Consider the following 26,836-nt stretch of genomic DNA (forward strand, 5'->3'; position numbering starts at 1 on the left):
CTTCCATGCAAACTCCAAATCATGATCGAGCATATCGTAGATCTTGTCTTCAGCGCGACCTTGCTGTTGGAAGATACCATGTTTCTTGGCCCACTTCGGGTTGATTGAATCAGTGACTGTGTCCATAAAAGTGGTTTGAAACTAATGAAAACATAGGGGTGTCATACTGCGATCACGGTGCCATGGAAAGACTGCACTGTTAATAAGTCCCTTGGTCTCTAGTTTCGTCAGATAACGGGGAGGATATTGATAGGGAATTCGATGGCCAGAGCCTTCATGTACCACGTACTCCAGATAATAGTGCAAAGGTATGTCCGATCACCGCCGATTGAATCAGTATGAGTGCTTCTGGCTTCCCGCGTGAGATGTGGTTATCCCACTTGGCAGAATTCAGTAATTGGAAGGAATTTTAAATGATTGAGTAGGGCACACGCACTGAAGCGAGAGCAGCCTGGCTGACTCGATCGAAGATGTGCCGGCCATGAATTGCAGCCCGATCAGACCCAAGCAACAAGCTTCCAAGAGAACATATGGACAACAGTAGTAATGAACTTTTCCTTGGTAGTCGGAAAGTTGGTACGTGGATGATCGGGAAAATTGGGTTGAAGCGCGTGAAGTACATCCGTATGCAAAGGTTCTTTGTAGGTGAGAAGACTACTCTGGTAAAACGAGCTGAAAGGACCTACCAGGAATTCAGTGGATGGAAGAGGATCATTGGGGATTCGTGGCTGCAGTCGTAGGTATAGCTCCTCCCTGAACCTGTCATCAACATGCGGTTGTCCGACTTCAGTGTCGGGAGTTAAGATGCCACTGGTAGATAGTCCGAAAGATGTGAACCAATGTCTTTGAATCGTATCTTCTTTGTGCGAGTAGGCCGGCTCAGTCAAGCGATCATTGTAAACCATCCTTTCAGTATGTGGCTGGACACAGCTTTCAGGTGTCGGGTCATTAAGAAAGGATATCATAGATGATTCAAGTGCGTTCATGTCTAGATCTGCGTTTGTGAGTAACGAGCAGATCTGGGAATCGAGACCAGTATTCCAAGCATCTTGGTCATTGTGCAACTGATTCATTGAAGGTTCATCAGAAAACGATGTACCACCAGTGCTGAGCGCGTTACTTTCAGGCATTGAAAGGTGCACTAGTTGCGCTGCTGCACCCTGGCTGGAGCTATGTGTACTAGAAATTGTGGGCGGGGCGTTCTGGGTGATATTTTGTGAGGGTGAAGAGTTGGGTAAGAAAGGGGGGGCAGAGGCAGGTGGTTCGGTGAAAGTCTGAAGATCGTCATGTATCGGCTGGCTAACTCCCGGAGTAACACCGATGGGGTCGGTCATGATTGAGTCCCGCCGGCCTGGATCCGGCTGAACATTTGTCTCAGGCCCATGCGTTCGGGAATGGCGAAGCAGGGTATCCCTACGATAGTTAGAATCTCCTCAATACGGTGGAGGTGATCATCAAGCAGACTTGCGACTGAAAAGCTTCCCGCAACGCGCGCAAGTAAACGGCTTCTCGCGCGTGTGAGACCGTGTATGTCTGGCAAGATGTTCTTTTTTGGAGAACGACAGAGAACACCATGAGCAGATGTGTTCACGTTCTGAGGCCTTTGGAGTGGGCATTTTCGCATGTATAGGTAGTGCTCAACTTATATAGCAGAGGTCTCTCTCCCTTTCTTGCTTCACATGAGGGATGTGGCGGGGGAAATGCACTTGAGCCGCTCACTCAGCTACGTCGAATCAGATCTCCTAGGATACCTTTCACCGCCTTATTCTGTCAGTTAGTCATCCACAAATCCCCAGGCCTCCACAAAATCACCTGAACCACTTATCTTTACCCTTGTCAGTCTCCTTCCTCTCTCTGTTGTTGACCTGGTGAGCCATGAGTGGGCAAAAATAGTCACGCTACAGAACTCATCAGCTAAAAGAAGCCTAGATATGTGTGCAATATCTTCATCGTTCTATCCTACATTGCTACTTTACTATGAGTTACTTGGATCTGAGCTTGAAGCTTGGACGTACGTGAATGAATACAGCGGCCTTTTGTTGTTCAATTGAGTCCCAACGAAACCTTGCCTGGTAGTACTTCTGTACTGGATTTCCTTTGCCACTTCTTGGTGTTCCCCATCCGTCAGAGTACTCATGTCGCCGCTCTTTGCTCACCAAGTCAATCCTAGCACGCCGCTGAGCCTAGGTCAAAGTAGCCGACTAAGCTAGGGGATCGCCTTTGTCAGACTGTGATTGACAGCGATATCTTCCGAACTAGCTCCAAAAGGGATGATATGATTGGTTCGGTGGAGCTTCATTTCGGCAGGCTAACCCAGGCGAGTCCAGTGACGTTTCGGAACTTTGGTTGTTTGCATGATTTGCATGTGGAGTCGAACTCTATCTTCCCCGCAATCCCATTTCCCGCATTTCCCCGCAAGATATTTACTATGCACTTTATTCTCACTATGGATGAGCTCGCTTCCGAGGTGATTTTGACCAATGAGGAATATGGAGAAGTGGTCATCGACTCGCACCCTTATGTATAAAGCTACGCCTCGCCAACTCAAGTGTTTTCACTTCATCTGCTCCGCGAATATTTCCAGAATTTGCAACCGAAATCACACCCCATGATAGCCGACCAAATGGAGACCGGAAATCACATCGTCGAACCAAAGACTCAGCATCATGAGCATGAAAGTATGCCTGGGTTGATGCAGATTCCGACCTCGGTGACCTTGTCCGCTGAGCAATTCGAGAGGCTCTACTTGAGCCCCATGATGCACCGCCAGTCTTCTCTCGCAAAGAATCTGGGTAACCCTACTCCCCTGTAAGTATTGACAATAGGCTTGTCTCCGGAATCCAAAAATTGACATGGTTTGATGTAATGATAGCGGACTCGGAGCTTTCGTGCTGACAGCCTCGCCACTTTCTTGTTGCTTGATGGCATGGCGAGGCGCGGGGGGAGGCGGTGCTGCACTCTCGTGAGATGATTCCAAACCTGAGTTCTGAGGATTTCTTTACTGACTAGGGATAGAGGAGTGTTCATGCTCTTGGGTGGAGTGCTGCTAGTAATCTCTAGTGTGCTCGAATTCATCATCGGAAACACATTCTCGTCAGTTGTGTTCGGACACTTTGGTAATCTTGATCCCTGCGTGTACCAAGTTTAGGTCTACTAGTATACTAACACAGTTCAGGGGGTTTCTGTTTAGCGTCAGGGGCTACCTTAATTCCAGGCTTCTACGCCGCAGGTAAGTTTCAAGCTTTGCTGTTATAATTCCAGTGCTCATTATCTGTAGCTCCATATTCTTCTACCACGACCAATACATTGGCAGGGCTTCATAGTCCCGGATTCGTGAATAGTTTTGGTATGTACTTTTCTATTACTGTTCCTCTTACATTTGAAACCTAATTCTGATGGACAGCGTTCTTCTACATCTTTATGGGATCATTGATGCTTGTTTACGCCGTTTGCGCAACGAGGGCAAACATTGTATATTTTGCCATGTTCGCAACTATGGTCTTGGTTTTCTCGCTTTTTTCTGCTTCATACTGGAAAGCGGGCCAGGGGGACATTGTTCTCGCTAATCGTTTGACAGTGGTGAGTTTTGTCACTTTCTTGCCTCTAGTGTCTTATCATTTTTAACATGATCGGCTTAGGGTGGTGGTGCAGGTCTATTTGTTGTTAGTATGCTCGGATTTTACTTGTTGACAGCACAACTTCTTGATTGTGTTGGGTTTCCGCTCTGTCTACCTGTCGGAGATCTCAGCGGGGTTTGGAATAACCGAAGTAAATTGTAAGTATTTTACAAGCTGAGCTCATTTTTTCCATTCATTCTAATCATCGAAAGGGGTTTATCGGGAGACCTGGAGTCATCTATTGAATAGCAGCGCCAAACGATTTCAAAAGCTCTGAGATCCGTCTTTGGACCTTCTGCTCTGAATGACTTACAAGCCCCAATCGGAAGGCAGATTCAATACGCGAGTCGGAATTTACTGTAGCAACAAAGATCTGCCGTCATTTTGTCACGAAATGACTGAAATCAGCTGTAGGGCGACTGTATGCTTGAAATGGATGATATTGTGTTGGATTATCTAGATGTGTCTCCTGAATTATGACTCTCCTTTAAGAGGGTGTACTTATATCACTCGTTCCAAAGGCACACACTTATAGTTTATTTCAAACGGAAGAAACAAGCTAGATCCTTGAATAAGTGTCTTCATTGATTCCTGCTTACTCCCTGCAGTAGATAGATCAGAGAACAGTGGGACTGTCCTACTTCTCGACCTACTATGAAGCGTTCCTTATACCACTACCATACTTGGCTATGTTGCGGTCAGCTCCCTCCCTGGCTTGTGGACGCGGTCTGGCGCACGATACATCAGGAGCTCAAAATAACGTCCGAGTGAAGTATGATATGGTCTATGGTAATCTATGTATGTATCCCCCATTGTTCAGATATAAACGAGAGTCTAGATAAATGGAAGGATCAGAGCAGAGTCATAAATCCCACCAGTGTGTACAACATGTGTTCCCACATTCTGATTGTTCTCCGAAGCGGGTGGGATTTTATCGGTCTCTGGATAACACATGTCGTGGCCTGCAATACGCAGCATGAGTCCCTCGCCGGGAGCGAAGGCCATTCCCATTGGCCAGAATGTAATGTCCAGCTTGACGATTGATCCTGGGGTAATGGGCTCGCGCCGATCATGTTTGTAGAATACTTCTTGCTCGGTTGAAAGCTCTTCCACCTTGCTGACCGCATGTGAGGCTCGCAGGAATCCCTGTGGCCCTAACGCCTTGGCTGTGTTGACATTTGGAACCTGTTCTATACTCACAGGGCATGGATAGTTGAGATGCTCCAGGGGCTTGCCATCTTTGGAAATCTTTCGGATCTGCACAGCGACATCCAAGTCATCGTGTTCCTTGCAGGACATCCAAATAGATGCCTTGGCATAGCCCGCAATCTCCGTGTATTCATCGAAGTAAAGAGTAAAGTCCTGAGTATCGCCATTAGTTACATGAAATTGCCTGATTAGATGGGGACATACCGAGGTAGCTTCCATACTCCCACCCGAGTGAGAAATGGACGATGCAGTAGCTGGAACACTGCGTTGGAGAGTATTCGTTGTTGAATCCAGGTAAAGGGTCTTCAGGACTTGTCGATCCAAGGGCCAGTTTTGCTCAGCTCGTTCGCGAACACTTTGTACTTGACCACCACCGGTTTCAAATCCAAGCAACGATAGACGAACCGGTGGAGTATTCTGCTCCCAGCCATTTTCAATGTTCTTCAGGAATCGATCGAAGTAACTCTGCAAATCATCGACGATCTCCGGTCGGTACAAGTCGTACCACTCCTGGTATGGGTGGACACGCAACCACTTTTTCAAGGATTTCGCAGTTCGGAAGGTATGGAATGAGCCACGACTGTGGAGTTGGGATGAATAAGACCCGACAATATAGATGGGAACATTGATTTTTTCCGTGTGGATGTATTTACTTTCCCAGTAGTCGTCAAACAGTGGCCGCTTGTTGATCATGGCGGGCATGTTTTCAGCGGCATTTGGCCCCGCAAATCCCGCGAGGAGGAACTTGTGCAGGCCTGGATTGTGCTTGCGACCTCCGCGGACCAGTGAGTCTCGGTAAATATCGTTCCGACCTTCCCACGGTGCCAGGGCCTTGAGTGCAGGATGTTCGAGGCGGGAAGCAAAGTTGATTTGCGCAATTGAAAGCCACGAGTTTCCAGCCATTCCAACAGAGCCGTTGCACCACGGCTGTTTAGAAATCCAGCTGATCGTGTCGTAGATGTCCTCGGCCTCTTGCTGACCCCAGAACACAATGTTTCCTTCAGATCGACCCGCTCCCCGTGCATCCACGTTGATGATGGCGTATCCACGGTGTGTCCAGTCAGCCGGATCTGGACCTTCGAACTTTTCGTAACCGGAAGTTTGTTCCAATCCTAGACCAACACGGAATGGTGCCATGCGGGCGTAGTCCTGAACACCGGTTCCGGTTTTGCCGTAAGGACTCCAAGGCAGAATGGCGGGGACTCGAGCGCCGGATTCCAAACCAGCCGGACGAAATATATCGGTGTAGATCTTGATTCCATCTCGCATAGTGATTGCAACATCTCGTTCAAAAATTGTCTCGGCTGGAAAGGCTCGACGGTCTGGTGAGCGTGTGTGACCTTTCTTCAGAATGGTCACGCCAGGCTGGAAGCCATCGTAAGTGTATTGTGGGTGTTCCTGCGGCTCGGGCAGGGGATACCATTCCAGGTCTTGGAATTGAGATTTCAGATTTTCTGTCGTCGTCATGATTTGTGGTAGAGAAAAGAAAGAAAGAGCAACACGAGATGTCTTGAAATAGGAGATGTTCCAAGGTGACAGCTGATCAACAATTTATAGCCGACGTAACGTGACCGATGCTGGCTATCTCATCGTATTCTCGCCGCATTTCGGAAATTACCAAGCACAACGGAAATACGAGATCGTAACCGAATGCCGGGTGGCTCTTTGGAGGGGAAGAGGGGTTAGTTTGTCAAGCCATGAATGCGGGACATGGTGGGGTGTAACGGGGTTAACCCAGAAGGCGGACTTGACGTCTTTCGCGGGGCAACCCCAGAGCCGCCAAGTCCGGAGTCCCGAGCCCGCGACCTTCCCCCCGTTTCCGTTGGCTTTCGCGGGGTACCCCCGCAAGGTCATTGCCCCCGTACTATAAGCCAATGGCCAGTATAAAATAACAACCCCAAACCAAGACATACTGCCTTATTCGTTTTTATTATCGCTCATTCTATTCTACATTTCCAACATGACTGTCAGCACACATAGTCTCCCTGTGGCAGAGACCGAAATCCCTGCAAACTGGGTGTCGATCTTAGAACAACCGTTGTTCAAAGCAAGAAAGCTTCGCCTTGTTTGCATTGGAGCTGGGTTTTCGGGGTTGATCCTTGCCCACAAGATCAAACATGAGTGGAAGATGGACGATGTGATCGACCTTCAAATCTACGAAAAGAACCCTGATCTTGGTGGGACTTGGTACGAGAATCGATACCCAGGAGCTGCATGGTAAGCTTCAAACAGTTCTGATTATCTAGCTATGCCTCTTGAAATTTACTAATCTGCATGATGATAGCGATGTTCCAGCCCGTGAGTAAAATGGTGGCACACCTTTCAAGGTTAGTATTGCTGCTGACACACGGCACTTAGATGTTTATGTTTTCCCCTTCCAACCCAATCCAAACTGGTCTTCTTTCTATGTCGGAAGTGAAGAGATCTGGAACTACATGAAAGATACCGCCGTGAAATGGGGCTTGGAGAAATTTGTATCGTTCAATTCACGAGTCAATGAGACCGTATGGGATGACGACAAAGGCAAATGGCATGTCAATGTATCCAAGGCCGATGAGACTATTCAGGATGAGTGTGATGTCCTGATCAATGCGTCTGGCTTTTTGAAGTGAGTTTTCTTGCGAATGACCCTTTGAGGGATGTGCTGACCGGTGGGATCTACTTAGTAAATGGTCTTGGCCCAGCATTGAAGGCATGAATTACTTCAAAGGAAAGCTGATGCATACCGCCAAATGGTGAGTCATTCATTCCGTGTTCTGCTAGACGAAGGAAAGAAGTCTGATCGAGAATATAGGGACCAAACTTATGATTGGTCCAACAAAAAGGTCGCCGTCATTGGTAATGGCTCTTCCGCAATTCAGCTGTTGCCAGAGATTCAAAAGACCGCCGCTCAGGTCGTCAATTATATTCGCAACCCAACTTGGATCGCGACGAACTACCTTGAAGAGTTTGCCGAAGATGGCAAGTTTGTCTACACCGAAGAGAAAAAGAAGCAACTTCAAGAAGATCCCAAGGCACTGTTTGAAATGCGCAAGCAGCTTGAGCATGGGTGAGTTATCGGTTTCCTTCATTTGAGCTTACGTGTGGACTAACTCTGACGGAATACTAGATTCAATCAATTCTTCCATTCAATGATCAACGGAACACCAGAACAAAAAGCCATGGATCAGCTTTATCGAAAGAAGATGGAAGACGCACTCGGTGGAGATCCCGAGTTGATCAAGCGCCTTGTTCCTACCTTCAATGTGGGTTGCCGTCGTCTGACCCCCGGCGATGGCTATCTCAATGCACTGCATGAGGATAATGTTCGAACAAACTTGACACCGATCTCACGAATCACTGAGAGGGGAATCTTGACAACCGAAGGCGAAGAGGAATATGATCTCATTGTCTGCGCAACCGGTTTCGATGTCAGCTTCCGCCCATCATGGAACCTCGTGGGACGTAACGGTGTGCGATTGGAAAAAGAGTGGAAAGATGAGCCTGAGGCTTACTTTGGCATGTGTGCTGTTGACAACCCTAACTATTTCATTTACGCTGGCCCAAATTCACCAGTCGCACATGGCGTTTTAATGGGTTCCATGGATGCGATGACAGAGTACATTCTGAAATGGTGCAAGAAGATTGCAGCAGAAGACATCAAGTGAGTTCCTTCGTTGATCATTCTCGACGAACCTGACTAATGGCGGAACGGTAGATCCATCTCAGTCAAAGCAAAGGTCGTCAATGACTTGAGTGTTTGGTCTCAAGAGCTACTAAGGCGAACTGTGTGGGCAGGTGAATGCAGAAGCTGGTATAAGAACAATAGCACCAAGGGGAAGATTACTGCTCTGCATGCAGGCAGTGTTATTCATTACAGAGGTAAGTTATTTATTTTTGGCTAAAGAAGCGCTGGACGATGCTGATTATTATGGACAGAAATGCTTCATGATATCCGAGGAGAGGACTTTGATATTGATTATCGTTCTCGCAATGAGTTCCGCTTCCTTGGAAACGGATTGACCCAGAGGGAAACTACCGGAGGGGACCTTTCATACTATCTCAAGCCATAGACTATTCGATAGTCTAAGTTTCATTTTCCAATATGTTTCGCAATTTCATGTACATCATTGATCTACTTCGTTTTAACTAGAAATATTAGCGACAGCCTTTTAAAAAACCTAACCGAAAAGCACATCCTCGACTATATGCCCCCCACCTTGGCACGATTGTATTTTTAGTCTTCTCATATTTCACTTTCTCTCCTTCTGTCTCTTCAAGAACTGACTTCTTTTCAGAGAGCGTATCTGAAATACACTAAAAACGTGTTAATCAAATGCAACGTTGATGCCCTAACTATGGACTAAAGATACAGTATGATACTCACAATTAGTTTCACTGCCAGTGAAACAATTTTTTTTAATTGGTAATAAAATGAAATATATGGTTGTTTTCCCATAAAAACGTTGATGACATGGGTATGGGGTGTTTATTATATGCCTCCTAGCACACATTACTCAAATCAAGATGGCACCTATATGCTGTAGGATAGATTCACCATTTATCTGAGCAAGGGCATAATATTAACCCAAATGAGTCAAACTATAGCAAACAAGGGCACACGGAGGCAAACGGCCCAGCCTTTCTTACAACATGTCTGCCGACAACCTAATATCTGAGCCATCCCAGATGACTCCTACACACATGATAAAATGCCAGTGGCCATGTCAGATACTGTACCGAACCTGTCATAATTCATCTCTCCAAACAAGCTACATACATACCGTTGCAAAAGTCCCCCTACACTATAACTTTCGCCAGCTTAAAGGCCAGTTTTTCGACCCCTCCTATCTCCACAACTTTGTATGTAAAGATATACGTTTTAAATTTTTTATCCAATGATTAGCCAATTATCCCAAAGTTCTTTTTTTATGAAGTTTTTTCTACAAGTTTTATATCAAATGACACAGCGTCAAAGTGGACATCTCGAAAATTTTACGTTTTCTAACGAAATCCCCATGTGCCCCTTGATACAGAAAATTTGGAAAGGTTTAAAAAAATCAAGAATTCTGGGATAGTTGGCCAAACACTAGGCAAACAATTTTGAAAATCCATCTTTATAAATGAAATTGTTGAGATAATTGGGGCTGAAAACCGGCCTTTAAGCTGGCAAAAGTGGTAGTGTAGGGAGACTTTTGCAAGGTTAGCACGCCTGATAAGGATCGACTGACAAGAGCTACAGGTAGTCTACAAGTTCTTCGTGGGAAGCATCGCTAATGTCAATGCGAGTGCTACTTTAAACTACCATCATATGCTAGGTTTTATGTGGCATCTCTGGATATCAGAGTGTTTCATCGTCATACTCAGGAGGTCACTTGTGGAAGATCTTGCTACTAGCGAAGTATCCACGGGAAACTTGCAACCTGAGAAACATGTAAGTACGTGTACAGGGACACACTTATTCTATCTCTTTTCCATAGATAACGTTGCTCAAGTTCCAGAAACTAAAATGAGGTTCAGATATATTGTATTTCAAGTAGTATATGGTATCTATTCAATCTAATTGTGTACACGAAGTTTCCGAATGGATGGAGATACCTGGGCACCCAAGAACCTAGACGCAAGGTCGAATGCACCCCTTCAAGTATTCTTCCACCTTCGCCGTGCCGTCAAGTCCTGCAATAGTGCCAACGTACCCATCAGGCCTAATCAAAACCAGTGCACCCTTAGTGGGGTCCACACCATAGATCTTATAGGCATCCTCTGGGGTTGATCCGTTGTAGAAACGCATCTCTGCCTGTCCCTTCACACAAGCTGGTATGTCTTTCCACTGGAACTCTTGATCGAGTTGTGGGTGGATGATTATTTGCTCAATAAGGGTAGGCGGGAATCGAGTAACTAATAGAGATATTTCGTCAAGGCTCTGCGCAGAGGCACCTTTTCTGTTGAGAAGGTCTGTCGATGTCATGGACAGCAGGCGGAAGCGACCCGTGGAAGGAATATCTATATCTTTAGTCAGCTGTTGAATCTCTCTAATAGGTTCGGGATTTGTTCACCATCGTGGATGCTCCTTTCATTTCCATCGGCATGACGGAGCACTCGGACATTCAAGAGTCTTCTCCCCGGCCTGAGAGTTCCAGAGACATAGTCCGTTCCACTCACTGGACTCGTAGAGCCGTTCTCGTCATCTCTGACCACAATAAGGTTTTCGAGATACTCAATACCACACCCGCTGGTGAACGCATTGCCCTGTGTGAAGGCCCCTTGAAACTCCTCTTGGGTGAGATTCTCTGTTGCACCCACTTTGCCCGAAAACATGGTTGAAAAGTTGCGGTCAAAATCAATCAGCTGCTGGGCGATCTCATGTCTTTCTGCCTGGTATGTATCAAGCAAAGGGCTTGGATTTCCTTCTGTTGAGGGTGTGAGCCCATTGATGTGGTAGGCCAACTTCCATGACAAATTATAAGAATCCATCATGGAAACGTTCATACCCTGCCCGGCCTGATGAGTTTGAACTAATTAGAATGTGTATTCAAAGTATGCATGATGGAACTCACTTTCGGGCTGTGGGTATGACAGGCTGAAGACGTGGAAATGGTGGTCAGCTTTGATCTACCAGCACACTAGTGTAGTACTCACCATCACCGGCGATGAACACCCGTGCAACTCCTTTCGTATCTTTGACAATGAACTCCGGTGATATGCGCTGTCCAATTTGATAAGCAGCCCACCAGTCGATAACTCCATCTTTAGCCCGAATAGAATACGGCTTCAGACCATCCGCAGCCTGCTTCATTATTCCCTCTAGGGTGATCTTTCCCCTTCGCTGCCGGGCACTCTCAGAGTCGACACCATCTTGGTCGCTCCCTGGCTCTGCAGTATGTGGCAAATGCACGTACAGCCGTGTGAGGTACTCGCCGGAAGCAATTCGCTCTCGTGGGATGATCATAATCGACCCTGCGGGAGAGTGGATGGCGCATCTGCGTCTGATGTCTGGGAAGTCTGTATCTGCGACTAGATCCACGACACCCCAAATGTGATCCAAAGACTCGCCTTCGAGCTGTAGACCCATGCACCGCCGTACCACCGAGTGTGCACCATCAGCGCCGACTAGGTGCTTTGTGCGCACCACCTTGTCAACTCCATCCGTATCCAAAGCTATCCGAACGGGGAACTCGGGGTCTGATTCATCAATTTGTACATCGAGAAGCTTCGTATTGCGAAGCACACCTCTTTCAGAGTACCTCGACAAATCAGTTTCCAAAATACGCTCGATACGCCCTTGATGAATGGTAGCCTCGTAAGGGAAACGCGACGGAGCCAGGACTTCTGGAACAACAGCAGTGCGCTCAATGATCTTCTTCTCGTCGGTGGAAGGGTTCCAGAACGCGAATTGCCACATATGGCATGCTTCGTTCTCGATCTCGTCGGAGATCCCAAGCGTCTTGAAAACCTCCAATGTGCGCGGCTGTACACCATCCGCTTGACCAGACTTCAGGGTGCTGGGCTTTGAATCAATGCATAACAGGGATTCATCGCTTATTCCATAGCGGGAAAGAAGAAGTGTTTGGAATAGTCCGGCCGGTCCTGCCTATAATATGTGTGAGCTTCTGGAGGCAACAAGACGGAGAATTACGATTAGCGCGACATACCCCGACAACGACAACTTCATATTTTTCGCGAACTCCATTTTCCGGCTGAAATGAAGGTGTCAACCGAGGGAGTGGTGGTGCGAAAGATGGAAGGACGCGCAGGTCTCGTGAGGAAGAAGCATAGTCAGCGAAAACGGGCATACTGGCTGATAAAAGATGAAAAATATGCCAATCGGTGATCGTTTTGAACTTAATGAGACCCGAAGGTACTTATAATATTATCGGCTTTGCCTTAGGGCTTTGCATCCCCCGCCACCATTGTTGTGCGGGGGGAAGGTGTGGAGGCACAACCACGCGGGGAAAAGGATATAATCCCAGGTGATTTTATTGGATTTTGCTTATTTGCTGTACGCAAGGGCATTGGCGAGTAAGAGATTTGCCGCGTTATGATGGCTTGGTGTCCCACACAGGGGAGCACCCCGCCGGAGACGACGGACAGACTCTGTGGACAAAAACTCCCGCCAAAGCTGATGAAATACCCCACCCCCCACCGCTCTATATCAAATCAACCAGTTGATACATAGTATTCAGAGCCTCCATCTTCTCATCGGTTTGGGTTGATGGTAGAGGACCATTTGCAATTTACGAGGAGCAAGCCCCATGAAAATATTCGTTTTTCTTTCCTAGCCGAGGAATAAACTGTGCCAAATGATGATTTAACAGCCACACAGGGATACTTTGGCAACGCTATGTATAGCCTATTGCACCCCATGACTGTCAATCCTATGTACTTCCGAGGTCCTGGGTTCCAGGGTGAAAGGTTTGCTGCATCTTAAGCCCTGGAGTCGAACCTAAATCAATTCCACTAAAACCAATATACACCGTCTTCTCCCATCTTGCCCTCGATTCTCAAGCGATCCAAACATTCCACTACTTTGTTCCCAATCTGCTCGCCGTATTCAATTCCAACCTTCGGCCTAGGCTGCCTTGGGTCAATTTCTTTGCTTATGTCGTGACGTAGCCACGGCACATTGCCGTATCCTTTGCAAGCATCGCGAAGGCTTTGCAGCTCTGCATCATTGTATCCCCCACCAGCTATAATCGCTTGAACCTTTTTCCCGTATTCTTGGGTTCCAAGATTAGCCTGCTCCTTGGAGGGAGGTGCTTGTCCCTGCAGAAGAGGGGGAATGTCGCTTATCCCAGCGGCCACAGAGGTTATGACATGGAGCGCTTTGACAGTGTTAGTGCCTTTAGAGCTCAGATGCCGCATTCTGAATGTAGCCACTAACCCTCATATGTTGGCCTGATAGCTTCTTTGACGCCGATTGCCACATGTACAGACTTGCCGCAGATGATGACCTGAATTGGATTCATCGCTTTGTCTTTCGGAGAAGTTGTAATTGTATCAATGTTATGAATGTAGTTTGTATAAGGAAATGAGCAGGGAACAGGGAGAAACAAGGGTGGCAATCACTACGTCAAAGGACCGATCCCTGATTAGTTGGTTCTCCACATGCGGTCGTAAATCGCCCCATCTCTCGGCGTTATATTTGAATGCCGAGGCCGAATCAGTATCCACCTTAGCTTTATCAAGGGATCGAGATATACTGTACAGTACTGATATAGGTCCGGTAATTTTCGCAGCTCACCTAAAGGATGACGAAGGTTATTTACTTGGTTTGGAGATCGAATGTATCATGTATTGATGGGTTTCGATGGCTAACGAATGAAACTCGGAACTCTGAACAATTTCCATAGGAAGAAAAGATCTTATACATCCTGTCAATCTTCGTCACATAACCAACCTCCGATCTATCATCTTAACATTCCCAGGTCGCAAACGTCGTTCACGCTTAAAGGTTATGATCGAACCATGCAAGAGCTTGCACATACGCCTGTTCTTTGGCATACTTGTTCTGGGGCTTGCTCAAGTCAGCACGGATCGCAAAGCCGTGTTCGACGCCACTGAAAAGATTCAATTGGTAGTGCTGGCCAGTTGTGCTGAGAATATCTTCAGACTTGCGACGAAGTTCACGGGTAAAGATGCCGTCGGTCTCTGTGAGACAATTTTGTGAGCTGGGTTGCATGGATTGACAAAGCGTAGTACAACCGCCACTTACCTGCAGCAGAGATGGAGAAAGGCTTCTTGATGGCACCAAGCTCCTCGTCAGATACGAAGGATGGATGGGCGCTATAGCCAACATCGATCTTGCCTTCCTTAAGGAAGCGAGTCACATACTAGGCGCCGAGAAAGGTTCGATGATAAGAATGTTTTCCTACAAGTTGGTAGTGTTGGGAGTTTGCTTACCTTGCCACCGAAGCAGTACCCAGCAGCTGCGATCTTCTTCACACCTAGTTCTTCTCTCATATGCTTCACTACCGATTCCACAATGGAGTCCACCACATCGGTGCCATGTCTCGAGAGCCAGCCAGGAATGTCGATCTTGCCAGCTTCAAAGTCTCCAATATCCATTTGGTCGCCGGAGAAGACGTCGGGCAGCAATGTGAGGTATCCGTTGGCGGCATAGTCATCCGCTAGCAGCTTGCTGTTATTGAAAATACCAAATACATCACCAAGCAGCAGGACTGCCTTTTCCGATTTGTCATTGTTCTTTGGGCGCGCAACATATGTAGTGACTAGATCCAAGAGCTCAGCATTAGCAAAAGTCACTTAATACAACCCGGGGGAAGGGGAGTTGTTTATTGTGAACTGAAGGGCTGTTTACTGTTGTTGATAGAGATAGTCTCTCCTGTGGGAGTTCCTTCATGCTTGAAGCCAGTGAAGCAACAGGCGGCAGGTGCGTTGGAGGCCATATTTTAAGATGTGAGAATGTCGTGAGTTTGCAATATTACAAGAGTCAGATCAAAGATATCGAATTAAGATTTCTCTCCAGGGAAACCGCCGATTTTTATGTACCCCAGTGGCGGTTTCTTTTTCTCATGTCCCGATCCCCGACCCCCGTTCCCCGTTCCTCGTTCCCCGCAAAGCACCCCGTAATTTCCCACCCCGCAGAATATACAGTAATGATGTGCCTGGTATCAGTTAATACTCGACCCGAAACATGATATAAAGTACAGTCCGGCTTTCGTTCGAATATCTCAATATGTGTCATATGTAATATAGGTGTAATTTTGAATGAGATTTACTTCATGGTCAACAGTTGAGTGACGCTCTGGAAGTGAAACTATCAATGATGATCCTTTGCATTCCACTCAGGATCTCCATGAATGAGAGAGGCCATTAAGGATGCCAATTTGCGTGAAAGTGCCCAGTGCCCTACGCGCCCCAGCAGATCAACCAGCGTTCCAAGCGTTCTGGAAGTCACTATCGTTGATCTTTGTTTTTCAGACCAATCATCCCCAAGCAATAACTCTTGAGAATGGATTTCCAACCTTGGAATTTCAGAAAACTGGATTTCAGAAACAGGGCACACAGGAGCGTGACGTGAGCCAAAGTTCAAAAAGCAGTACCAAACTAGGGCCGCCCAGTACAATACACGAGGGACGTGTACCGCGACATCAGCTCCAAGAGACATATTTTCTGACTTGCGCATAATTAGTACGGCATGTAGCGCACATCTGACGCCGCTTGCGGATTCTGCCCAATTTTTAGCATACTCACTGTGCAGCTGAGACTTTTGGAAGCCATCTCGTCCAGAGCACATCTCAAGGCGATTCATGTCTGCAGATAGTTGGATAAACGCTGAATGCCATAGAATTTCAAGACTGAATTTGTCGTGATCAGGGCTCTTGAAAAGCTGAGGATAATTGTCCTGGAAATCTAGTAAATCTTTTTCAAAGTGTGAGGACATGGCGAGCCAGGTTCCTAGTCCCTTAGCCCCGGATATTGCCGCTGATATGCTCTCCAATTTGGCGTATGCGCCAAAGGCTCCACGTTCACCTATCCCCTGCGAGGAGCAAAGAAAGTAGCTTTGATCCATCGATGGGGGGCTTTCAGAGGCGGTCACTCCGGAGTGAGCATTTAGGATGGTTATTATCCATTCCTGGTGAGTTTCAGCCTCCCATGAATTATTGGAACATAGTGAAGAATAGTCAACTAAGGCGTGGCGCAAGAGAGGATCTTCGGTGAACAGGGCAGAATATTCAGAGTCCTGGATATAGAGGGCAGCGGTGGCTCTACATGAAAGATATTAGCCGTATTCGAAACTGTGCCTATATATAACACGCCCAGCTTACCTGCATCGTTCTTCGCGTTTGGCCCAGATCTTCCACTTGCTTTCTAGATCCTGACTGTCCGCAGATAGATCGGTGGCAGCACTTTTGGAGGGTTCAAACATGCCACCTTTTCTTGCCCACTTTGAGCTATATTTCAGCAATCATGTTTCAAATGGCGGAGGTCTTGATTGAAAGCTCACAGCAATGATGGTTCCATGGAAGGACTGCATTGTGAAAAGATTGTTCGGCTTCTAGTCTTGTTAGACAAAATAATATACGGAATTGGATAGCACACCACCCACCCCTGAAAGTATAGCGTAGGTATGCCCAAGCAGAGCCGCTTGAATGACCATGAGAGCTGTATCGGGGCCACGTGATACGTACTTCTCCCACTGCGTGACTGTGTCAGTGATTTGTTTGGGACAAGTATTCACTGTGATATACACGCACCGAGGCTAAGGATGCTTTGTGCAGCCGATCAAACATCCTTTGTCCCATATTTTTAGCCTGAGGGGACCCCAAAAACAAACTTCCTAATGTGCACATTGCCATAAGTAGAAGTGGTTTGTTGCTTGATAGCCGAAAGGTCGGGAGGTGAATTATTGGAAAAATGGGATTGAATCGAGTGACAAACATCTGAAGGCAGAGGTTCTGGATCAATTAGCAATGCGAAGCTAAAAAAACAGAACAAGGAGCTTACCAGGAAATCCGCAGACGGGAGGCTTTGGTCCGGGGCTGGCGGGTGAAGTCGTTGATATAAGCCTTTCATGAAGTTTTCATCAATATGTTTGCGTTCGGCTCCATCGTCGGGGGTCGAGTAGCCTGTGCTCTGTACACTAACAAAGCTAAACCATTTTTGACGTAAAAGGTCCTCTTTGGGCAAGGTGGCGATATTTTCGTCAGCGGAGCGATAGTGATGAAGATCTGTAGCATCTGGTTTCATCATCCCATCCGGAAGTTGGAAAGACGACAACGATTCGAAAGAATCATCCGTATGTAAGTTGGAGTTGGCCCCCAAGTCCTCGCTGTTAATCCACATCGAAATATCCGATTCAAATGTGGCATTGCCAAATATGTCGTCAAACAAACGATTCATTGATGTGGGACTGAAAGACGCTTGACTTGGAGAGTTGTTCATCATACACAGTTCTGTTGCTATCTCGGGGGCGATGATATTCGTTGGCGAAAAGTTCTCATACGGAATATTCGACTGAGTGGGTAAAATTGGTTGCCAGCTGTCTTGAAATCCTGCTTGTGACTTGATAGACGTAGGTATAGCCTCAACGCCATTGCTGAAACTTGACCTCGCAGGCTTGACATTGGTTTCGGATGACCCTGGAGCTATGGACAGTAAAGAACCATTAGAGGACCGATGAGTCCGCATATGTCGCGTGAGAGTGTCACTATCCAACGATCAGTACGCCTTTCCTCCATGAATTCCCAGATCCTCAATGAAAGAGCCAATTCCTTGAGTTCCACTCACTTGCGACCGAACACTTTGCCGCATTCTGCACAGGAGAAAGGTTTCTCCCGAGTATGGGAGCGCAAGTGTCTCGTCAGGTGTTCTTTTTTGGAAAAGTGTTTGCGGCATGAGGAACAGAAGTTATCCCGGTTGGGTTTGGTGATGTTCGTCCGAGTGTGAGGCATGATGAGGGGTTGTTCGTGAAAGCCCTCCACAATTTGGACTCCGCATTTTGGGGGAAGCCAACTTACCGCGTCGCTCCGATTATTCAGCTGGGAAAGGTTTACCCCAGCTTTTGATTAGCGACTGAGGGTGGGATTTTGTTTTGCCTCCCATGGATCTGGTGGTGGCGCCCAGAAAGCTACCGAAATCACTAGTGAAAGAAATACGATTGGGACGGCGTATGATTGCATTCCAAGTCGACCACTGCCATAAGCCACAAATGCTATTAAAAGCAAAGCTACGGGGTTGCAGGACGTGGGTGCTCTCTACAGTCGAGCATCACCAGTTGCTAGATTGATTACTAGTTACTAGTGGCCCTTTAGTTCAGAATCCAATTCCAACATCAGACCGTCCAGTTTGCCAATATGATGATGACCATGGTCACTCTATTCCCAATAGCCTCTGGCTGCACTATATGCACAAGGCTTGTTAAGATCCACTCACGGTAGTTCTAGATCAGTCAGTCCTCGGTGCTCGGTCGTTAAGCTGAACCCCGGCATTATTAAGCACTAAGCCTGGTTTCATAATATCTGACTTGCACAAGCACAAAGATAGATCTTTGACAGAATCCATTCTTTTTTTCTGCGCCTTTTTTGGCCTTTTTCCGGACAATATCTGCCCGTGCCTTCGCTATGGCAAACGACAAGAAACTACACGACAACCTGTCGCGCGTCAAAGCTCCATCGCCCCTTGGAAAGTCGATCTTTGTTGGGCTTCGTTTGACCGATGCGCTTTGGCAATATGCATTCCTCCATCGGGGATGGGCCACCCAGTTCATCCAATGGCTGCGTGGAACGCCTGTTCCCGTGATGGATGTGGTTCAGGGCCGATTGAACCCCTACCATCAGATGTTTGTGGTCATGTCACTCGGCAGTGGCATCAAGCAAGCCATCCACATGGGACTGATCTCGGAACAAGAGCTCTCTGCTGGCCAGGGCCTCGGCATAGGCTTCTTCAACACCGTGTTTAACTCCACAAACATTCTTTTCTCCATTTGGTCCCTGACCTCCCAATCACCTGCCTCGGATACCTGGCTGGGTCTTCTTTCATCGCCATCGGTCGCCATTGGAGCGGCTGCTTACGCGGTTGGCATCGTGACAGAGTTGATGTCAGAATTGCAACGACAGAGATTCAAGAAGAATCCCGCCAACAAAGGAAAGCCATATGGCGGCGGTTTATTTTCCCTTGCGACAAATATCAATTATGGTGCCTATACCTTGTGGCGCGGCGGATTTGCCCTCGCTAGTGGCGGGTGGGCCTGGGGCCTCTTCACATGCTCTTTCTTCTTCTACGACTTTGTGACTCGTGGAGTTCCAGTCCTTGATCAATACTGTACCGAACGGGTAACTATCTCCTCGATTTCCCCCCGCCGAAGTGGCTTCGTACAGTACACGCTAACCGCTCGATACTTTAGTACGGAGCACCATGGACTGAAATCAAATCCCGCGTCCATTATCGTCTGCTGCCAGGCATCTATTAAGCGACCGACCGAAGTGGAACTCGTCCGATACGGTGATATTGAGTTGGAACAGACGCTCACATCTTGGGTTACAACTAGTTCCTACCGTTGACAAGGCTTGGATATAGCATTTTCGGCGTCCGAATTGCTGGAGACATCACGAAGGAAATCGGTTCATATCGCATACAATAATAAATTGACTCCAGCGTTCTATTCATGGGAAAATAAGGCGCGTAGGCTTATGACTGGAGCAAGATTAGCAATATTAGTGTATCAAGTGATTTTATTTTTATGGACTAAACGCTTTTCAATGACATACTTATCTCGGATTTACGGCCTAGGAAGCCTTAGTTCCTCATATCACCCGTGGACTTGATGGCCACTTACTAAGTCAAGGGTTGCTCAGCTATTAATCTTATATAATGATTATATTACCTCAATAGGGGCTGCTCGCCTACGTAGGTACCAATAATAACCATGCGATTCTAACAATTATCTCAACGACGCGGTGCTAAGTGCCGGCGCCATATATGCGCTCATCGGAAAGTGAATCGAGACATCACCTCACACGCTGATCTAAGGGTCTTTCTAGTCGGTGAGTTTGCCTTTTATGAGTAATAACTGAGAATAGCGAAGAGCGCGATCGCGACCTGACGTTCTAGGCAGGACGGCAAGAAAGTCCTGGGCATCAGGTAGCAATAGGGTGTGCATCTCACCTGTAGAAATCATACTGTAGAAGGGTCGCTCCTCCCGAAAAATGAGTACACTGATGAAATTGTCTTGTCTGAGACGTGGCCCCTTGTACGGTAGTTTTTGTAGAAATTGTTTCAACTCCGTTTCGAATAATGCAGACACGTTAATCTAGCTCCTCGCGAGGATCAGCTACTCGGCATATCGGCACACTTCACACTCTTGCAGTAAGAATCAATAATTCTCTCTTTTATCAAAGCACCGAAGCCCGACGCATACATTTAGTTGCTATGGCAAGCGCTCAACTCGGGATTTCGGGCCATCCAATACACCGACTGAAGTCTGTCCGTGTCCTTTTATGCAGGCACTCCCGATCCAACGAAGCAGCTTAAATTACATGACAGGTTTCTAAGATACTGTAGCTCCAGCCGTTATGAAGTGTAGAATGATCGAACAAGTTTCATTACTGTATGTAAAGGTATCACAGCAGGCGAGAGTTTCGTGATAAGGCAGTTCTATCGGCTATGCCTCGATAGTAAATTGACTAATCGATTAGACCCATAATGGCATTTGGGGCATTCAATTGCCTTCCAAGATACTCTGGTAACCTGTCACAATCTCCTTGAATATAGTATGCAGCATACTTTTGTACACCGTTATTCCGCTCGGTACAATGGGGCAATGAGCTTCGTTCTATATTAGTAAATCACCAGGGTAGCTGCATTAATTCCGCAATCCCGGCTAAATCAAGTCTACGTTGGAGAAGACTACTGGGCAGCTCGGGCTTCGGGCTTGGACTGCAACAAGACACTTGGTAATCATCGTGCTTCCTGGCAATGCCGAAGCCCGAGCAAAGGAGATTAGGCCAAAACGGATCGAACGGCCGACGAAAACCCTGAGTCTAGCATTGAAGGTTAATTATGTACACAAACCCTATGCGTCCCTCTTGATCGGATCCCCACTGCACCGTATGTGGCGGGGCCGTGTCTTGTCGGAATGCCTTTTTATTGTCACTCAGATCACTAGCATGGGATAGTAGCGCGAAATATATTCCCTCGTGTTTCTGACATGAAGACTCAATATCTAGCAACTTCGACCTTTTCAAATGCCATACTAGTTCCGTAAGAATGTGTTCATGAGTGGATGTGTTCATGATGTCAACGGGGCTCCATCACAAGCGGCACTTTGTGCGTCATCGGGGCCAACCCGGTGATGATTCATTCCCCCCTTGTTCGTACTTGTATTTACCCTCTCCCAGCTGTGACCATTTCAGTATAAATCATTCCAATAGGTCAGCAAAGTGGTCAAACCCAACAACACGTTCACCGCTTTGAAAGAAAACTTTCCAGGTGATTGATCAATCGTGGAACGAAAATGAGTGGATTCCTTTACAAGCATGTGTTGCTCGTCGGAGCAACCTCAGGAATCGGCAGTGGAATGGCAGACCGTCTGGTCGAAGCTGGGATCAAAGTAACAGCAGTCGGACGGCGGAAGGAGCGCCTGGACGAATTCGTCCAGAAGCACACTCAGAAGATGACTCAGGGACTGGTTTTCGATGTGGGTGACATTGGCAAGGCTCCTCAATTTGCCGCCGAGTGAGTACATTCGACAACGGTTCCAAGCAAGTTGCTAAACAATCATCGTCACAGTGTGATGAAGCAGTATCCAGATATCGACTGTGTCTTTCTCAATGCCGGGACTCAGCGATTTTATGATCTTACCAATCCTAAAGACTTTGACGTGAAAAGTTTCCAGCACGAGATCAACGTCAACTTCATGAGCAATGTTGCGTTGACTCAGGCATTCCTTCCTTTCATGATGCCCAAAAACTCAAGTTTCATATTGTGCGAATCTCTCAGAATCGGGTGACTTGGCTGAATCACACTAATAGTTCGTGCAGTACCACTTCCCTTTTGTCCATCACCCCTCTTAGCTCGATTCCCGCATATTCCGCCTCCAAAGCGGCACTGAATTCGTTCATTCTCTGTCTGAGAGAGCAGTTGAAAAGAAGCACCGTCAAAGTGATCGAAGTGTCTCCTCCTCTGGTGCAAAGTGAGCTACCATATTCGAGTCTGATGCGACATACCCTCCTAACTATATATCTTCTCGCAGCGGAGCTCAACGGACCCGTGGGTATGCCATTAAAGCAATACGTAGAAGAAACCTGGAAAGGGTTGGAGAGCGGAAGTGACCAGGTCGTTGGGGGGACTCTCGGAAACCCGAAACTTTTCATGAGCATCGTTCACAATCGTCGCAAGATATTCGAGGAGTATTCAAACAGTTGGAACTAATGAATATCGAAGGGTGTGTAAATTTCTGTTCGGGCTGTTCCAGGAAAACGCCTAACACCAAATATCTAGATACAGTATCCTTTAACACCTAGCAAGTGACTACCTACGTACGGAACTGGCGAAGTAAAATATAACGCGTGGATCTCTTGGATTTCGATTCCATCGTACGTCGAATGGAAAATAAACTTATCATATTGGCAGCGCTCGGTCGACGTTACCGACAAGGAGAGAAAGAGGAACCTATAGGCAGAGTAGGAAGTGAGTTCAACCTAATCGATAGGGGCCATGTTACCTAGCAGGTAGTGCGTAGAGTGTTTCAGACCTGAAGCCGCGAAGAAGGGATTTTAAGATACCACCCAAGCTTCTGGAAGAGAAGTCTAAGTGTCGTTCTCGCCGGGCACTTGAACTGCTGCTAAATTTCATTATTTGAGTCCGGCTTCAGTGGTCAAAGATCCGAGCACATTGGCCGTATGTGTTTCTCTTAAAAACTGAAAGGTTCTTCATATATGTAGTAAATCAAGGGAACCAATTGATGAATTAGTCGGTGGCAACTGTGAAGCTTAGAAGTACAGTAGTTTACGCAGTTAAAAATGTCACAGCAACATTACCTGATATCTAGGGAACTAAAGCTTGGAAAATTCAGTTTATTTTAACAGAGAACAAGGACTATTGAATGAGAAGTTGATTATGCTGAATCAATCTTGGAGAGTATACCCTTCTTCATGACAATATTTGTGAGCCCAACGACCTTTGGTGATCAGGGTCATGACCGCAAAAAGCATGGCCAACACTTATACGGAATATTTAACTTATTTCCAGGCGGAAACATTCTTCTTGACGAATTCGTCCCAAGTGGTAGGCGCAGAGTCAAGAAGCTTCAGGCTGGGCTCAAGGGACTCTCCAAGGTAGTAGCCAGGGTCGGCAACAAACAGCTGGTTCTCGAGGTATTCCAGAGCGATAGCGGGTGGCAGAGAAGCCTTGTACTGCTCCGAATCAACTTGAATGAATACAGCCTTCTTGCCAGAGACCCGAGAGAAGATGTCGACAATTTCCTGGGGGGTATAGTACTTGGCAGCAGCCAAGATCTGGTGGTTCTTCAATTGACCCTTGTGTTTGAGAGCGGCCTTGACGAAGAGACCTTTCGTCAATCAATTAACGAGGGTCCTATAAAGTACAATGAACAAGTGGAGGTCTTACCGGTGTCTTGGGCAGCATCGAAGAGAGGGAACTTGGCCTCGTTGCTAACAGGGTAGAAAAGCTGGTAGGAGCCATCCTCAGCACGATTAAGCATCTGAGTAAAGTTGCTCATATAATATCCAGGAAGCACGAAGCTGCTGCCAACTCCTGAAGAACGGATGTACTTCTCGACGTTGGCCTTGCTGTCGAAGTGGGGAACGTTGGTGAGACGACCCTTGCTCTCCTCTTTCACGTTATGAAGAGAAGAGAAAATGAGGTGGGAAACACCAACGGCCTTGCAGACGTCGGTCACGTTCTTGCCCTGGGAGAATTCAACGTCGGCGTTCATGGTCTCCCAGTAGTTGGTAACCAGGAAAACGGTGTGGGATTCCTTGAGTGCAGCGGTCAGGGAATCCACAGAGTCAAGGTCGGCCTATGTTCACCCAAGTCAGTTATCTGTCTGTGTTGATTCAAATGAGGAGAGGGGCATTACCGAAACAACATCGACACCGCGCTTGGCGAGGTCCTGGGCGGACTTCTTGCTGGTGTCACGAGTAATGCCGCGAATCTTGAACTCCTTGGAGAGCTGAGAATCGTTGAGGATGGCATCGATGACGGAGCCACCTTGGTTGCCAGTGGCGCCGAAAACGGTAATCAAGTTGGCCATGATAGAATTATGGATGTCAAAAAGGGATTGGCGGGAAGGTGTGAGTAGAGCTAGGTCTTCAAAAAGAATTGGATGATTGTAAACTGATGAAGTTGAAAATGCCAGGACGTCACCACAGTTTTATAACCTTCATGGACTTCGGGCGGGGGCAAAGAACGGGGGGTTCGGGAAGCTATTGAGGTCTAATCAATCAGCTCGGGACCCAAAGTGAGGACCGATCGCCGCGGCCACTAATCTTCCTTGGGGTGATTCGTCAATCCACCTTGATCAGCGATCTCCAAGACTTGACCAAGACCGATCGCGGCTTGTCAATGACGAGTGTCGAATCAACGACTAAGATCCTTGACAAATCCCCGCAGTTGAAGTAGTGGAGCGACACCCACTACGGCCTTGTCAGAAACTCCCGAGCCCCGAGCATCAACTGCGAACCCCGAGCGGTTTGTCAATTGACAGGTATCGCATTATCGGCGCTGGCTTCTCAGATCAGGCTGGATGTTTTAGACAATGTTCAGTGTCTAGAGTCGAATGAGTCCCGATTGGATTGATCGTCATTGGATATGTGACCCATTAAGTGTGAGCCATCAAGCTCTGCCAAGTATGTTACATCAACACTCTTCGGGACTTTCATGAGCAACGTTGCAACCCATGCAAACCATGCATAAGGACGCGGTCGCGCTCACTTGGCCATGGAGTCTAGAAATTCAAATCCAAGATTTCAATGATTTCATTTCATGAACAGCATGCTTCGGTAATTGAAATGAGTAGAAAAACACCACGATGCTAGGCCCTTCACGCTTGCGGCAGCAAAACTATCCATTGGTAGTGCAAATTTGCCTTTTAACAATGCTAAAATCAAGATCACATCAGCTCCAAGGCTAGGCTGGAACTCCTTGCTCAACTAGGCCTGATGGAATGTGTCTTCATACATTTTGTACGTACTTGAAACCCGAATTTATCTTCCAAGGTCATCCTGATCTAAATGTTTCATTAAGTTCAAGGTTACATACCTACGTTGTTCACCACGCCCCTGAAAATGTCCAGGGATGCGGTGTCGACAGCAAACAAGTCCTCAGCGAGCTGTTCCGTCTGATGTGTCATATCGGTTTCTCCCAGGTACGTTTCGCCCAAACCTTGCGGAATAGGGACAGCCATTTGCGATTGGGCAATTTCTTTTGCTCGGGCTGCTGCGGCGCGAGCCCTGAGACGTTCTAATGATCGCATCATTAACCCGGGACTGTGGCCCATGGGCCCGTTCCACCGGTCATACGCCCGATTCACAGCTAGCCAAGCACGATCAGACAGCGGAGATATCGGGCGCACGCAGAGTTCCGACAAAACAAACGCAAAGGCTTGCCACTGAACATATCCCTGGAACAACCAGGACCACTGGGCGGTGTTTTCGTGGGTTTCGAGTAAATAGATAAACTCCAGTACTTCAATTGCGGTGAAAATAAGGACATCGCATTGCTCGGGCCATAGGTCTGGCTGAAACCCGTCCGCAGTCATGAGTGAAAAGTGCGATATAAGCCACAGACGCGCAAGTGCGACTCGTGCGATTGTCGCCGCTACCCAGTGGATAGGAATAGCGAGGTCACAGTGTCGGAGGTATTGCTCGTCCAAAGCCTGCCGGCACTCGTTGATGGCAAGAAGGCGGCTTTTGAGTATCGCGTGCTGGGTACTGGCCACCGGGTCATTTATTTGCACCAACTTGCGATTTGAGATGAGGATTTGACATCGAACGAGGGTTAATGTCATGTCCGTGAACCCGATCCGTTCCTTCGGGGTCTCAATCATATCGGGTGACAAGTCGTCATCATTGATGTTCAATGGTAGCAACGTGTTGTAGTCCCCTTCCCGGATCTGAGGGCTGGTTGCTTGAGATTCTGACGTTCGCACATCTAAGAGATAAATGTACCACCAGGTCCGTCGGCGCATTTCCGTTTCGTAAGGGCCTAACTCGAAGTGACCGCCGTCCCGATGCAGGCCCAAACCGAGACCGAGGCGAGTGACCACAGCAATCATGGTCCAGACAAAATGAGTATCCTTGGGATGAGAAGCGCAGCTAAGGAATAGCACCGCAGCTTGTACTATAATCAATTTGCGGGTATGAAGGAATCCAGCTCGCGCCAGTGCTTGCTCAACAGCAAAGCGAAACTTTTTGGTCAAGGTCGCATGAGTTTCCCCCAACTGTGTAAGACATTGTTCTTCTGTCATACTGGAAGATGCAGCGAAGTAAACCGAGAATACCAGAGCCTCAGAGCTTTTATCGAGTTCGTCAGGATTCGTGACCGCAATT

At 47.3% G+C, this 26,836-nt stretch overlaps 12 protein-coding genes across 12 annotated transcripts; 4 read left to right on the top strand and 8 right to left on the bottom strand.

Moving 5' to 3' along the window:
- Positions 1-497: 497 nt before the first annotated feature.
- On the bottom strand, positions 498-1,334 carry N7511_011528 (uncharacterized protein; the record flags this gene model as incomplete). Its single annotated transcript, XM_057133905.1, has 1 exon — positions 498-1,334. The coding sequence occupies one exon, from the start codon at positions 1,332-1,334 to the stop codon at positions 498-500; it is 837 nt and encodes a 278-aa protein (XP_056978575.1).
- A 1,274-nt stretch (positions 1,335-2,608) lies between these two features.
- N7511_011529 (uncharacterized protein) lies at positions 2,609-3,779 on the top strand (the record flags this gene model as incomplete). The annotated part of the gene is made up of 7 exons (XM_057133906.1): positions 2,609-2,808; positions 2,873-2,962; positions 3,016-3,116; positions 3,176-3,229; positions 3,278-3,346; positions 3,404-3,579; positions 3,639-3,779. The coding sequence occupies 7 exons, from the start codon at positions 2,609-2,611 to the stop codon at positions 3,777-3,779; spliced, it is 831 nt and encodes a 276-aa protein (XP_056978576.1).
- A 672-nt stretch (positions 3,780-4,451) lies between these two features.
- N7511_011530 (CocE/NonD family hydrolase) lies at positions 4,452-6,293 on the bottom strand (the record flags this gene model as incomplete). Its single annotated transcript, XM_057133907.1, has 2 exons — positions 4,452-4,979; positions 5,031-6,293. 2 exons carry the CDS (start codon positions 6,291-6,293, stop codon positions 4,452-4,454), a joined length of 1,791 nt encoding a protein of 596 aa, XP_056978577.1.
- A 493-nt stretch (positions 6,294-6,786) lies between these two features.
- Positions 6,787-8,878, top strand: N7511_011531 (flavin-containing monooxygenase; the record flags this gene model as incomplete). The annotated part of the gene is made up of 8 exons (XM_057133908.1): positions 6,787-7,043; positions 7,111-7,124; positions 7,185-7,434; positions 7,493-7,561; positions 7,621-7,875; positions 7,936-8,469; positions 8,524-8,687; positions 8,745-8,878. The coding sequence occupies 8 exons, from the start codon at positions 6,787-6,789 to the stop codon at positions 8,876-8,878; spliced, it is 1,677 nt and encodes a 558-aa protein (XP_056978578.1).
- Positions 8,879-10,419: 1,541 nt separating this feature from the next.
- On the bottom strand, positions 10,420-12,598 carry N7511_011532 (uncharacterized protein; the record flags this gene model as incomplete). The annotated part of the gene is made up of 5 exons (XM_057133909.1): positions 10,420-10,808; positions 10,862-11,306; positions 11,363-11,385; positions 11,445-12,396; positions 12,458-12,598. The coding sequence occupies 5 exons, from the start codon at positions 12,596-12,598 to the stop codon at positions 10,420-10,422; spliced, it is 1,950 nt and encodes a 649-aa protein (XP_056978579.1).
- A 664-nt stretch (positions 12,599-13,262) lies between these two features.
- Positions 13,263-13,771, bottom strand: N7511_011533 (uncharacterized protein; the record flags this gene model as incomplete). Its single annotated transcript, XM_057133910.1, has 2 exons — positions 13,263-13,627; positions 13,687-13,771. The coding sequence occupies 2 exons, from the start codon at positions 13,769-13,771 to the stop codon at positions 13,263-13,265; spliced, it is 450 nt and encodes a 149-aa protein (XP_056978580.1).
- A 479-nt stretch (positions 13,772-14,250) lies between these two features.
- N7511_011534 (uncharacterized protein) lies at positions 14,251-15,211 on the bottom strand (the record flags this gene model as incomplete). Its single annotated transcript, XM_057133911.1, has 4 exons — positions 14,251-14,453; positions 14,518-14,635; positions 14,706-15,034; positions 15,124-15,211. The coding sequence occupies 4 exons, from the start codon at positions 15,209-15,211 to the stop codon at positions 14,251-14,253; spliced, it is 738 nt and encodes a 245-aa protein (XP_056978581.1).
- A 742-nt stretch (positions 15,212-15,953) lies between these two features.
- On the bottom strand, positions 15,954-16,695 carry N7511_011535 (uncharacterized protein; the record flags this gene model as incomplete). The annotated part of the gene is made up of 3 exons (XM_057133912.1): positions 15,954-16,018; positions 16,125-16,534; positions 16,595-16,695. 3 exons carry the CDS (start codon positions 16,693-16,695, stop codon positions 15,954-15,956), a joined length of 576 nt encoding a protein of 191 aa, XP_056978582.1.
- Positions 16,696-17,229: 534 nt separating this feature from the next.
- N7511_011536 (uncharacterized protein) lies at positions 17,230-17,669 on the bottom strand (the record flags this gene model as incomplete). The annotated part of the gene is made up of 2 exons (XM_057133913.1): positions 17,230-17,247; positions 17,274-17,669. 2 exons carry the CDS (start codon positions 17,667-17,669, stop codon positions 17,230-17,232), a joined length of 414 nt encoding a protein of 137 aa, XP_056978583.1.
- Positions 17,670-18,889: 1,220 nt separating this feature from the next.
- On the top strand, positions 18,890-19,828 carry N7511_011537 (uncharacterized protein; the record flags this gene model as incomplete). Its single annotated transcript, XM_057133914.1, has 1 exon — positions 18,890-19,828. One exon carries the CDS (start codon positions 18,890-18,892, stop codon positions 19,826-19,828), a length of 939 nt encoding a protein of 312 aa, XP_056978584.1.
- Positions 19,829-21,780: 1,952 nt separating this feature from the next.
- N7511_011538 (Glucose/ribitol dehydrogenase) lies at positions 21,781-22,697 on the top strand (the record flags this gene model as incomplete). Its single annotated transcript, XM_057133915.1, has 3 exons — positions 21,781-22,001; positions 22,056-22,250; positions 22,307-22,697. 3 exons carry the CDS (start codon positions 21,781-21,783, stop codon positions 22,695-22,697), a joined length of 807 nt encoding a protein of 268 aa, XP_056978585.1.
- Positions 22,698-23,506: 809 nt separating this feature from the next.
- On the bottom strand, positions 23,507-24,540 carry N7511_011539 (NmrA/HSCARG family protein; the record flags this gene model as incomplete). The annotated part of the gene is made up of 3 exons (XM_057133916.1): positions 23,507-23,835; positions 23,895-24,306; positions 24,367-24,540. The coding sequence occupies 3 exons, from the start codon at positions 24,538-24,540 to the stop codon at positions 23,507-23,509; spliced, it is 915 nt and encodes a 304-aa protein (XP_056978586.1).
- Positions 24,541-26,836: the final 2,296 nt, after the last annotated feature.

The sequence above is a fragment of the Penicillium nucicola genome, assembly GCF_028828085.1.
Source record: "Penicillium nucicola strain IBT 29836 chromosome Unknown utg000014l, whole genome shotgun sequence".
Lineage (NCBI taxonomy): Eukaryota > Fungi > Ascomycota > Eurotiomycetes > Eurotiales > Aspergillaceae > Penicillium > Penicillium nucicola.